Source organism: Dromiciops gliroides, chromosome 3, assembly GCF_019393635.1.
Source record: "Dromiciops gliroides isolate mDroGli1 chromosome 3, mDroGli1.pri, whole genome shotgun sequence".
In the NCBI taxonomy this organism is placed as follows: Eukaryota; Metazoa; Chordata; class Mammalia; order Microbiotheria; family Microbiotheriidae; genus Dromiciops; species Dromiciops gliroides.
The window spans coordinates 266422319-266435060 of record NC_057863.1 but is presented as its reverse complement, the minus strand read 5'-3'; the positions used below and the strand labels follow the sequence as shown (position 1 = coordinate 266435060).

The window sequence follows — 12742 nt, the reverse complement described above, 5'->3', positions numbered from 1 at the left end:
TGCAACCAAAATTTTATGTATGTATGTATGTATGTATGTATGTATGTATGTATGTATGTATGTATGTATGTGTGTGTATATAAAAACATGTGTATGTCCCCCCACACACACACAGAGGCACCTGACATAGATCGACAAGTTTGGAGACCCACATTCTATCTAATTCTAACACCAAGTTTGAGGTGTCCTTCCTCTACCTCCATGAAATGTCACAACCTTTCTGGGCCTCAAATTTTCCTCATCACTAAAGTGAAAAATTGGATTAGATTAACTCTAAGGTCACTAGCAAATATAAATCCAATAATTGTATGAAACCAAGACTCAAGGGAATTAAATTAATCAACCCATGTACTTTGTGTCCATAGGAAGCAGCAAACTCTGAATTTGAAACCAGTTCTTCTAACTACCCTAGTTCTCTTTCTCTTACCCTTCACTTATTCCACCTGTAAAATAAAGCAGCAAGATGAACATGCCTACCAGTTCTAAAATACCATAATTACTATATGTATAAAGTAGGATATAGATGGACAAAATTTATAATTATATACCTGAAATACTAGTCTTATTTCAGATTTAAACTCATGTTAACAGATGGAAATACTAACATAAATAGATGAGTTATGGGGTTAATTATAAAAATTTGTTTTTTAAGATTCACCATTATCTTTATTAATAAATTTAAGTTTTGTCAAACAAGTCAACTTTACTAGTTCACAGCTAGGCTGCGGAAGAAATACTTGAAGCCAGAATATAAAAAATATTAAAAGTCACTTTTACCTAAATATTCATCACAGATGAATAAAGACTTAAGCATTTCCTAAGTGAATTAATTAAATTAACTGGATATAAATTCATTCAGCATCTCTAGAACAGGGCTTCTTAAAACTTTCCCCACTCTTGACTCTTTTTTGCCAAAGACATTTTTATGTGACCCCAGGGATATAGGTATATAAAAAAAGTACATATAACCTTTTACTGTTGCAAAATTTTTCATGGTCTCCACATTCTGCAACCCACAGTTTAAGAAGCTTTGCTCTAGAACATAGCAACAACACAAGACTAAGTGAAACAATCTAGTTGTATAAACCAATTCATCTTTTGGAAAACAAATAGTTCCTTGTGCCTAAGATTAATTCAATCTAATTCTCCAGGCATTGTGAATAAAAATATGAAAAACAATGCTCTCTTCAAGGAGACTTACAGTCTAATAGGGGAATGAGATATGTATAAAAATAAATATGATACAAAACAGAATGTGGTGGGGATAAAGAAACTCAAAGACACCGGCCCTGGAGTCAGGAGTACCTGAGTTCAAATCCGGCCTCAGACACTTAATACTTAACTAGCTGTGTGACCCATGGCAAGTCACTTAACCCCAATTGCCTCACTTAAAAAAAAAAACCAACAAAAACCAAACAAACAAAAACAAAAAAACAACAACAAAAAAAGAAACTCAAAGAGTTCTTGGGAAATTTGAGGACAGAGAACCTTTTCAAGCATGATGTGGTGAAGAAGAAAAGCATCTGAAAAAGGAAATATAGGGTTTACATTCCAGGCAACAATAACAACAACAAAAAAGGGTCATGAGAGCAGGGCACAGTACCCAATATATAGGGATTTAAACAATCACTTATTTAGTGATTAATTCTGTATAAACAGAGGCTAAATAGTGTGAATATTCATTTTTACTGGATCATGGAAGTCATGAAAGATAATAGTTTTAGGTCAGATCACAGATCTAAGTTAAAGCTAGACTGTGGAAGACCTTAAATGGCATGCAAGCAATAAATATTTATTAAAGTTCTTACTATATGCCAGGTTTTGTGCTGGGCACCAGGGATACAAAGCAAGAAAAAGAAATGCAGTCCCCACCCTCAAGAAGCCTACATTCTAATGGAGAAAGATAACATAGAAAAAAGGAGATACAGGAGAATTCAGGGGGAACCTATGAGGAATTCCAAAAATTCAGAATCATAGTTAGGAGGGGAAAAAAGGTTGGACATTCTGGGCCCATCTCCCCAATGGAGGTACCAGGAGGAATCACCAAAGGTGTAAGGGAGCAAAGGGTTATTTGAGGCTGAGAAGGTTGTGGGGCTAAGTGAGTAGTTTGTTTTTTATCCTATAGACCAGGGATTTGGTTCCAAAGGTTGTCATGCCAGGGTGGGAGTGGGGATAAGCTCCTACTCTCTATAAAATGCTCCAATGGCATGCATCTCAAACCGCCTCTGACAACCGAAGCCCAACTCCTAGCCTTCTCATGGTGGAACTGTTTCCACTAACAGGAGAAGGGGTGAAGGCAAGTCACTGGTGCCTTAAAACCAGTCGTTTCCGGCAGGTGGGTCTTGTCAGCCTTGGTAGGCAACTTGCCTAGGGGAAGGAAAACTAATTTTAAACCTCTGCTGCCTTGCAGCTAAACCCATATATGGGAAAGGCTTCCGGAGTTAACCTCTGAGTCCCTTAGGCAGTTGGATGTTGGACGTCACATCCCTTTGGCAACTCCTGGTGCCAAACTGTACTGGCTCTGCCTCTCCTTTGGATCCACCAATGTTGAGGAGAGGGAAAACCTGCTGCATGGGCAACAGTTTGTTTTCCATATTGATCTGCCCAGGTCAGCACCCTGGAGAGGACACTCCAGCTACTCCTCATGGGGCAGATACAACACACAGCCGCACTGTGGTCTGTGGCTCTTCAAGGCGCTGATCCATGGTTGTCAGGGACTGATGGAGGCCTACTACTACTAGACCAGGGATTCCTCTTTTGTTGGGTGAGGCAAATGGGGTTAAGTGACTTGCCCAGGGTCACACAGCTAGTAAGTGTCAAGTGTCTGAGGCCGGATCCTCCTGACTCCAGGGATGGTGCTCTATCCACTGTGCCACAAAGCTGCCCCAAGACCAGGGATTCTTAACCTGGGATCTATAAACTTGTTTTTTGTTTAGTTTTGTTTTGTTTTTAGTGAGGCAATTGGGGTTAAGTGACTTGCCCAGGGTCACACAGCTAGTAAGTGTTAAGTGTCTGAGGCCAGATTTGAACTCAGGTACTCCTGACTCCAGGGCCGGTGCTCTATCCACTGCGCCACCTAGCTGCCCCTAACTTGTTTTTAAAAATATTTTGATAATTGTATTTCACTAACTGATTTACTTTGTAATGCTATATATTTTATGCATTTAAAAACATTTATCTAAGGAGGAGTCTATAGGCTTCACCAGACTATCAAAGGGGTCCATAACACAAACAAGGTTAGAAGCCCCTGCAATACTAAGGAATGAATTATGAATTGTCACAGTATTATATCCTTACTATTACAATTTCACATTTACACAGCACTCTACAATAACAGAAATAATCCTTTAAAAAACCAAACAAACAACTATCCACTCAAGCCCCACTCCAGTGCTTCACTGTTGCCTGCATGTGATGTGGATTCTCAAAGGTGAAGCCAGGGTAGGGTAGGCTTTGGTAGGTACTATGAAGATATATGGTCTCCAAAGCTAGATGTAGGTAAGGACTGTTAGCTGATGACTAATCAGCTAAATTCAGATAGACTTATTATAAACTTGGGTTTAAGATGACAAATTTTTTCAGCAGCAATTCTTGAAGACCACATGCTAAGTTATAGGAGGGATGAAATTTTATAGTTGAGGAAAATGAGGCTCACAGAGGTTAAATTTGCTTAGTAACTGGGTACATGTTATTACAGCAAACTTAAACATTACTGAGTTCCACCATAGCATTTCAAGAACACTTCTCTCCTTACCACTGGTTGTGGGAACCGGGACTGTCCCAGTACCAAACCACTGGTGGTGGCTCCATGTGATGTGACAAAGGCTCCATCCAGCACGGTAAAGTATTTAAAGGATAGAAGAGAATGACTTTGAGGGGAAAAGGGTATAGTTAGCAAGGATCGATTCCATAAGGTGAAGAGAAGGCCTGTCTGTCTCCTTCAAAGCTACTACCTACTGCTTTTGAGCATGGTTTCTTTCCTCCCTTGTCCACACAGTAACGAATCTCACAGGTTCTTTTTTATTTATCTCTGAAGGAGTCCTTTTGAGGTTTCCTAAGAATTTTTAATGCTAGTAGCAAATGAAATATATATTCTTCTTTCCTTCTTTTTTCTTAGTTCCTATTTGGAAAAACTGTAGATATTAATGAGTATGGGTAGAAAAACAGTTAAAGTTTAGATCAATCTGCATTTCAGAAGAAAAGCACAGTAAACTGGGTTTATTCTCATCAGTCCTACCACTGAAGTTCAGTGAGTCAGTAAAAAGAAAGAAAAGGAAATCCCAAGTAGTAGAAAGGAAAAGAATCAATCAACAAGTATTTATTAAATGGTTACAGTATACCAGAGACTATATTAGGCACTGGGGATACAAACAGAAAGAACAAAACAATCCTTACAATTCTAGTGGGAGAGAGAAATACATATGAAAATACATACAGTATTCACATGAATTTTATTTATATACATAGGCAGGATAATAGCAATGGAGGTGCTCAGGAAAGGCTTCATGAAGATGATGGTGCTTGAGCTGCATCTTAAAGGAAGAGAGGGACTCTGAGGCATAAGTGAGAAGGGAGCCTCCTCATTCCAGGAATATGAGGTGGCAGACAGAACAAAAGTATGGAGATGGGAGGTGAAAGGTTCTGTATGAGGAAGAGCATGAAGGCCAATTTGGCTGGTTCACAAGAGTGCAGGAAGGAGAATAACATTCAATGAGACTTGATATAGAACTGGGCCAGGTTGCATGGGTTTTTTTTTGCTTGTTTGTTCAGACTAGGAAAAGAGCTTTTAAGGTTCTTTTGGTCTCCTGTTTCAATCAATGAAGGTTGGTTACATTTTTATGTACAATTACTTTAAAACAGTTGATATCTTTTCATTTGACCATCTTATTTTTTGAAATCAATAACTTGTTTAAATAGGTGAGATTGGAACTGTTTTAATTTAAAGTTGAATGTCTTCTTTTTTTTCTTTTTATTCTTTAGCTTTCTATTAATTTCCCTCAATAGGAAGCCAAGGGAGTTTGTTGAATGGGGGAAATCACATGATCAGATCTGTGTTTATGGAAAATTACTCTGAAATCATTGAAATAATATGAGATGAGGCAGGGTAATAAGGAGGCTACTGCAAAAATATAAGCAAGAAGTTAATGATTAACAGAGCTGTGTGACTGAAGAGGAACTATAAGTTAGAGATACTATGAAATCGGAAAGGAGAAGATTTGGTAACTGATTGGATATGGTGAGGAGTCAAGGATAATGCCAAAGTTACACAAATGGGAAGCTTTAAGGATGATAGTGTCTTTGACAAAAATAGGGAAAAGTTTGGCAGAGGGGAGAGTTATATATATTGAGTTTAAGATGTCTCTGGAATACCAATTTAAAAATGCATGCTGGACAACTGATGATCTGTGACTAAAGCTCTAAGGATATGCTGAGGCTAGATATGTAGATCTAGGAGTATTATGCACAGATATGAGCTACACCCATAGAAGCTGATGAGGTAACCAAGAGAGTATAAAGAGAAAAGGAGCCAAAGACAAAAACCTTGAGAAATACCCATAGCTGGGGTAAGATGTGGAGAAGCCAGCTAGCAAAGGAAATTGAAGATTAGTTAGAAAAGGAGGAGGAGACCCCTTTTAGAGAGAGTTGTGTCATGAAAACCTAGAGAGGAGAAAGTATCTAAGAGAAGAGAGTTAAATACAGTGTTAAATACAACAGAAAGATTGAGAAGGATGATGACTGAGAAAGATTATCAGATTTGGTAAATTAAGAGATCAAGGGTCACTTTAGAGAAAGCAGTTTCAGGGGAACAATAGTCATAATTTTGTGAAAGTACAAAGGACTGAGAAGAGAAAGGAGAGAATAAGAGGTACTGTGTCTGCAACTTTTTCAGAGTTTGACAAAGAACTGGAGAAAAGATATACAACAAGAGCTTAAAGGGTCCTGTGGTCACTGAACTACCCGGTCAGGCTCTGGCAGCTATTCCATTTAAGTAGGCAGACTGCTTGTATTACCTTAAGCAATGAGATTTCAAGCCCTTTAGTAACTAAAAATACCAAATAAGAAACATTGTTAAAATCCATAGGAAGCTATTCAGATTTATAAAGCAGATTTAGGTTTTGTGATTCAGAATATTCCACACATCAATGGGACAAAAATAGGAAAAATTGCTTATTTATACTGTTTACAGTCTTTGTAATAAAAAAAATTTGTCCAAATTTTGCAGGTTACTGTAATATGGAAAAATTAACCATCAAATTTTCCTATAAATCAATGAAGCAAGCATTATTAAGTTTGTATTATCTGCAAGGCAGTGCACTCAGCACTGGAGATACAAAGACAAACAAAACAGGTGCCCTTCAGGGGCTTACATTTTAGAGAAACAGGTATAAGTATGCAAGGAATTTTGCAGGGTAGGAGAGAGCAGCACAAGTGGCTGGGGGATCAGGAAAGGACACATATAGTGGTATTTGAGCTGAACTGAAGTGATGAGGTAGAGCACTCTAGGCATGGAAACAGGAAATGGAATGTCATATGTAAGGCATGCAAGAAGTCCACTTCAGCTGGATCTCAAAGTGAAGAAGAGTAATATGCAATAAGCCTAAATAGGTAGGTTGGCTCTAGGTTAAAAAGAACTTTAACTTTCAAACAGAAGAGTTTATATTTGGTATTACAAACAAGGGATGTATTTGGAGCACCATAAAAACTATGCTTTAGAAATACCACTCTGGAAGTAGTATAGAGGATGGATTTGAGAAAAGAGATACTTGAGTCAGGTATGATTTGAATCAATGTGAATAGAACTAAGATGGTTTGGTTTGAGATACCTATGGGATTTACCTGAGACAAGAAGAATCTAAGGCCAGTGCTTTTTTTCACCTTTTAAAATAAGGCATGTTACAAAAGGCTTTAAAACTGTGCATACCCTTTGAGCCAGAAATACTACTACTAAGTCTATATCCCAAAGAGATCATAAAAAAGGGAAAAGGACCCACATACACAAAAATATTTATAACTGCTCTTTTTGTGGTAGCAAAGAATTGGAAATTATGGGGATGCCCATCAATTGGGGAATGCCTAAACAAGTTGTGGTATGAGGGCTGTAAGGAATGATAAGCAGATGAATTTCAGAAAAACCTGGAAAGACTTACATGAATTGATGCTGAGTGAAATGAGCAGAACCAAGAGAACATTGTACACAGTATCAACGTTTTGTGATGATCAACTGTGGTAGACTTAACCCTTCTCAGCAATACAATGATCTAAGACAATGCCAAAAGACTTATGGTGGAAAATGCTCTTCACAATAAGAAAAAGAACTAAGGAATCTGAATACAGACTGAAGCATACTATTTTCAAATTTGTGGTTGCTTTTTTGTCATTGTTTTTGTTTATTCTTTCTTGCAGTTTTTTTCCCTTTTGTTCTGATTAATGTGGAAATATGTTTAACGTGATTGTAATGTGTAACCTTTATCAAACTGCTTACTGGTCTCAGGAGGGGAGAGAAGGGAGGGTGGGAGAAAAAAAATTTGGAACGCAAAAAAAATCTTTACATATGATTGAGAAAAATAAAAAATTAATTTTTAAATAAAATAAGGCATGTTAGCCATCTTTTAAAAAATATACATAAGAAGAAGAATTCAGTGAAGCATTAACTGTTGGCGAATTATTAATACTATGCTGAACTATGTTGTTCCTACCTCCTTAACTGTATATTGTATTCCCCTATGAACTGGTCAACAGGTGTCCTTAAGCAAAATATCAGACTTTGGGAGAGGTGTGTGTGTGTGTAATGACTGAATATAAATAACTCTTTTGGATTATTCATCATATTAGTCTCCCCATTAGCACAGCTAAATTGTGGCTATATTTAATCAACATTTATGTCTTGTAAAGACATAAATGTAACAGGATCATTTTCCATAATAAAAATGAATCTTTCACCAATTTTAATTCATAACAACCAGCACAAAAATAATTTAAGATGAAAAGTCTGATTATCTGTATAACTCACTAGTAAAAATTTCATATTCATATAGCTTAACCATAATGTATATAACAAAAAGTATGTTTCATATAATCTTAGGATAGATGAGGTTATGTCAATGCCTAATTCTGTACCAATCATTATGACTAATGCTGCAAAAATAATGGCCAATCTAAATATTGGTATAATAAGTCTTTGTAGATTCTTTTTTTTTGTTGTTTTTTGTTTTGTTTTGGGTGGGGCAGTGGGGGTTAAGTGACTTGCCCAGGGTCACACAGCTAGTAAGTGTCAAGTGTCTGAGGCCAGATTTGAACTCAGGTCCTCCTGAATCCAGGACTGGTGCTTTGTCCACTGAGCCACCTAGCTGCCCCTAAATATTGGTATAATTGGTAAGACTGGTACTTCACCCAAGACAAAGAACCTTAATTTCTTTCCTCAGGCTAATAAAAGACATTTCTTAGTGAAGAGTAAGAATTCATATTGGCTAATGAAAAGGGAACTCTCAAGTGGATTACAAAAATAATTTAATCAAAATAATTTCATTATTTTTGTAAGCAGGAGGATTTTCTGCTTTATGAAACACTGTCATTTTCACAGCTATATAAAGGTATTAGTTTTCAATTATTTCTTCTCTGAAAAACCCAATTAGAAGAACATACAAAAAATTAACTCACCAAGAAGTGAAACAGGTTGGGTAACTGGAGGTGCAGCAGGTGGAACAGCAGATCCATACATTTTCACACTGTCACCAGATTCGGCATTTCCTCTAGCCCCAGAAACCACTGTTGGAATGGGATTTCCAATAGATAAGTCTTTTGTAGTGTCTTCATTTATACCAGCGATAGTAGCTAAGGAATATAATCATATTGACATGTAAAGCTGAATAACTGGTTCCCCTTTTTATTTGATAAAATACCTTGACGTCCTATATGCCCTCTGTTGTCTCTTTCACTCTCTCCCTCTCTCTCACTCACTCACACACAAAATAAAGGGAAAAAATGCTCACAATTTGGGATGGTTATTGGTGGTGTATGGGGAGGAGGAATAGACACTGGTGGTGTTATGGGAGGTGGGGGTCCAGGAGGAAGAAAACCTAGAAAAAAGAAAAATAATCACAATTAATACTTCATAGTAAAACTATGGAAAATATCCTGCACTGAGTCTAAATCGTTATAGATAATAAGATCTGTTACAGCTGCTCCTATTTGTAGGAGTGCATCAAGTCTCAAAATACTATAGTGCCCCCAAAGTAAAATGCATATTTAATCAAGGGAGATTAACCTAAAATCTGCATAAGTAAAACAAAATGAACAAAATATATATATATTGTTATACTATAGAGTTAACAGTTGGGGGGGGGCGGAGCCAAGATAGCAGAAGAAAGGCTTTGTAAGTGCTCAGAGCTCCTAACACAATCACTCCAAAAAATGCTGTAAGACAATTCCTGGAGCAGCAGAACCCACAAAAGGACTGGCTGAGACCATTTTCCAGCCAAAGACGGCTTATTAGTTGAGCAGGAGGGGTTTGCTGTACCAGGGTGGGAGTGGAGGCCAACCCCACGGTTGTGCCGACACAGATCTACCCCCAGGCTGGCTGCTCAGACCCAGCTCACGCCAACACTGATCCAGCCCCAGGCTGCACCAGAGAAATTTACCCCCAGAGCCTCTGAATCAGCTGCAGCACCAACGTCTTCTAGCTCACTGTCTGGTAAGAAAGTCGAGCGGTTGGGCAGGGGGAGACTACAGGGCTCTTTGATGGTGCTGAGGGAGAATTCGCTTGTTCTACCCTAGCTGGTGGGAACCAGGAAGCAATCTTGAGTGGTGGGCCCAGGTGGGGGAGGGGCACAGGCTCAACAGAGCTATCAACCCAGCAAAACAAAAAATTTTGTTTCCTGGTTGAAGAGCAACTCCTTAAATCATACCACCTTGGACCCCCTGAAGCTTGGGACAGTGCTGCCTGGAAGCAGTGCCCCACTTTAAGAAGGCACTAAAAAAGGAATAGGCAGACAAGATGAGCAGATAAGAGTTAATAGTTGGCCCTTTGAGTTGGCCTATTAGCACAGTTATCTTGGCCGGGCACAGAAGATGAACAATGAAGTAGGGCCAGAACTGATGAATAAAAGTTGTTCATGCTACACTGAATTTTGGAATTATAAAGCAATTTCAACAACCCCAATCTGTTCCCTGAAACTAAAACCCCTCACTCCATAGAAGCAATAAGACTATGAAGGCCATACAATTCCAAAATTATCAAAATAGTAATGTAAATTATAAGGGAGAGATGAATAATTGGTCTAATTATGTTGGAACATTTTACCAACACCACCAGAAATGGTGTGAAAGATATTGGGAAAATTTATGACTTAAAAAAAAAAAAAGAAAGAAAAAGGCTAGGGAAATGAATATCCCAAGTTCTAAATATCACAATATCTACAATAAAATACACAATATCACAACATCTACAAGATCTATAAAAATCACAAACTACTAAATGATCCAGAGGATCACTACATTGGGCAGATCCTTGGTGGAAAAGTGGTGGAAAGACAATGACAAAAATCAAACAGGATCAGAAAACAAAAAGATTTCAATCTATGTTGGCATAAGGAGTATTCACATCAATGAGATCTTGAAGTACCAAAGAAATATAGCTGAGCTGAGATTCTAATTCTAATACTCTGTTCACAACAACACTGCCTGTAACCCCTGATTGAGTACCACTATAAGATATAATAAAATGTTCTAAATTAGCAATATTTTCTTAAATGAATCAGCAATACCTGGTGGTAAATGCATTGGGTTGAATCCTGGGCGTAAAAATGGTGGTGGAGGAGGGGGAGGAACTCCATGACCAAAACCAGGTGGGGGAATTCCTAAAGGTGGTGTGAAAGTAGGTGGCTGGAGTGTACCAACTACTGGAGGACCTGGTTGATGTGGTGGGACCTAAAAAGGGAGACAAAAGGAAGATTTTATAGATATAATAATCATACGTGATACAGGTAAATGTATGTATAAACATGGTATAACATAACATGAATAATAAAACACAAATCAATACTACTAAAAAGAGTTGGTATTTCCAGTTTATGGTGTCAGGTTCAATTTAATCTGTATAGACTCTTGGGGGGGTGGGGTGGGACGGGGCAATGGGGGTTAAGTGACTTGCCCAGGGTCACACAGCTATTAAGTGTCAAGTGTCTGAGGCCGGATTTGAACTCAGGTACTGCTGAATCCAGGGCCAGTGCTTTATCCACTGTGCCTGTAGAGACTCTTTAAGCACTGTTATTTAAAAATAAATCCATTTTTTATCAGGTTTATTTTGCATAGAAAAGAAAGGTATGGGGTAGCTAGGTGGTGCAATGGATAGAGCACTGGCCCTGGAGTCAGCATGACCTGAGTTCAAATCCGACCTCAGACACTTGACACTTATTAGCTGTGTGACCCTAGGAAAGTCACTTAACCCCAATTGCCTCACCAAAAAAAAAGGAAAGGTGCAAGTATTTATTATGTCTTCATATTTGCTTTTACTCTCCTTTATAGCAACATGATAAAATTCCATGTTAAGATTGAGAATGAATGGAATTAAAAATGATTAAGTCTACAAAATGGTACTGCTGATTTTTCAAAACAAATATTCTAAAGTCAATAAAAAAATATTTTGTATAACAGTAAGCAAAAGCCTGTTTGATATGACAAGTACCTTAATTTTTAAAATAGTCCACATACTTTAAATTTATCAGAAGGCTTTGTATAACAGAATGAAATGAGTCTATTCATTCATTATTTTATTTGTTTTAAACAAGGATATGCTTGTTTATACCTTATACCCTAACCACCGTTCTCCAACTGAGAACACAGAAAAATGAAACACGTTAACATATAATAAAACTTTCATATTGAGATCATCTTAAAAAAGTGTCCCATTCTGAATCCTGTCACTCACTTCTATCCTGACTTGTCATTAAAGAGTTAAGCACAATAGTATGCCATCATATTTATTCACCATAACTTGTCCATCCATTCCATCTCCTCAGATTCCTCTTTGCTACCTCACAAAGAGCCATGTTTTTATATATCCTTAGTTTATTTTGCTTAGGACTCCCTTAGTCTTGCTAATTCCGCCCCCCCCCCCACACCTTTTGAGTGATGTGTGTGTGTGTGTGTATTCTTTCTTTTGATCAATTCGGATATGAGTGAAGCTTAAGTGTTGTTGGGAGGTCCCTCCCCCACTTTTGTTTGAATTTCTACTTGTACACCTTGATTATGTGACATAATTTCCCATAATGTTCCTTTCACTTCCCTCTCCCCCCTCTAGTATATTCTTCTTCTAACCATTCTTTTCTCAAGATCATGAAGCCATAACAGAACCCCTAGGCCAGGTCTAATTGGATTTCCTCTATGGACCCTTATTACCATAAGGTTATTACCTCCCCATATTTGAATTTAAGGAGCTTAACTGTGGTTAGTGCTTTATCGTTTTTCATTCACATTTATTTTTGTTTTGATCCTGTTTGAACTTCAAAATTTTGCTGAAGCTCTGATCTTTTCATCAGGAATGCTTGAAAATCTTTTATTTTATTAAAGTTCTTTTCTGTACACATCCTCCATCCCTAATACCATACTCAGTTTTTCTGGGTAAGTTATTCTTGACTGAAAGCTCATATCCTTTGACTTCTGGAATATATGCCAAGTTCTCCAATTCTTTATCCTGGTGACTGCTCCATCATGCATAATATTGACTATGGCTTCTTGATGCTTC

At 37.7% G+C, this 12742-nt stretch overlaps 1 protein-coding gene across 6 annotated transcripts in view; it reads right to left on the bottom strand.

Annotated features, from left to right (window-relative positions):
• SCAF4 (SR-related CTD associated factor 4) overlaps positions 1 to 12742 on the bottom strand; it is a 116725-nt gene that overhangs the window by 9148 nt on the left and 94835 nt on the right. For 4 of the 6 annotated variants that reach the window (XM_043993027.1, XM_043993026.1, XM_043993030.1 and 1 more), the window contains 3 exons: positions 10764 to 10926; positions 8991 to 9077; positions 8659 to 8832 (listed from right to left, as the gene is read on the bottom strand). In XM_043993027.1, the coding sequence (XP_043848962.1) occupies positions 8659 to 8832; positions 8991 to 9077; positions 10764 to 10926 (424 nt within the window). The remainder of the gene's footprint in view (positions 1 to 8658; positions 8833 to 8990; positions 9078 to 10763; positions 10927 to 12742) is intronic. The other 2 variants (XM_043993029.1, XM_043993028.1) reach the window with 1 other exon arrangement.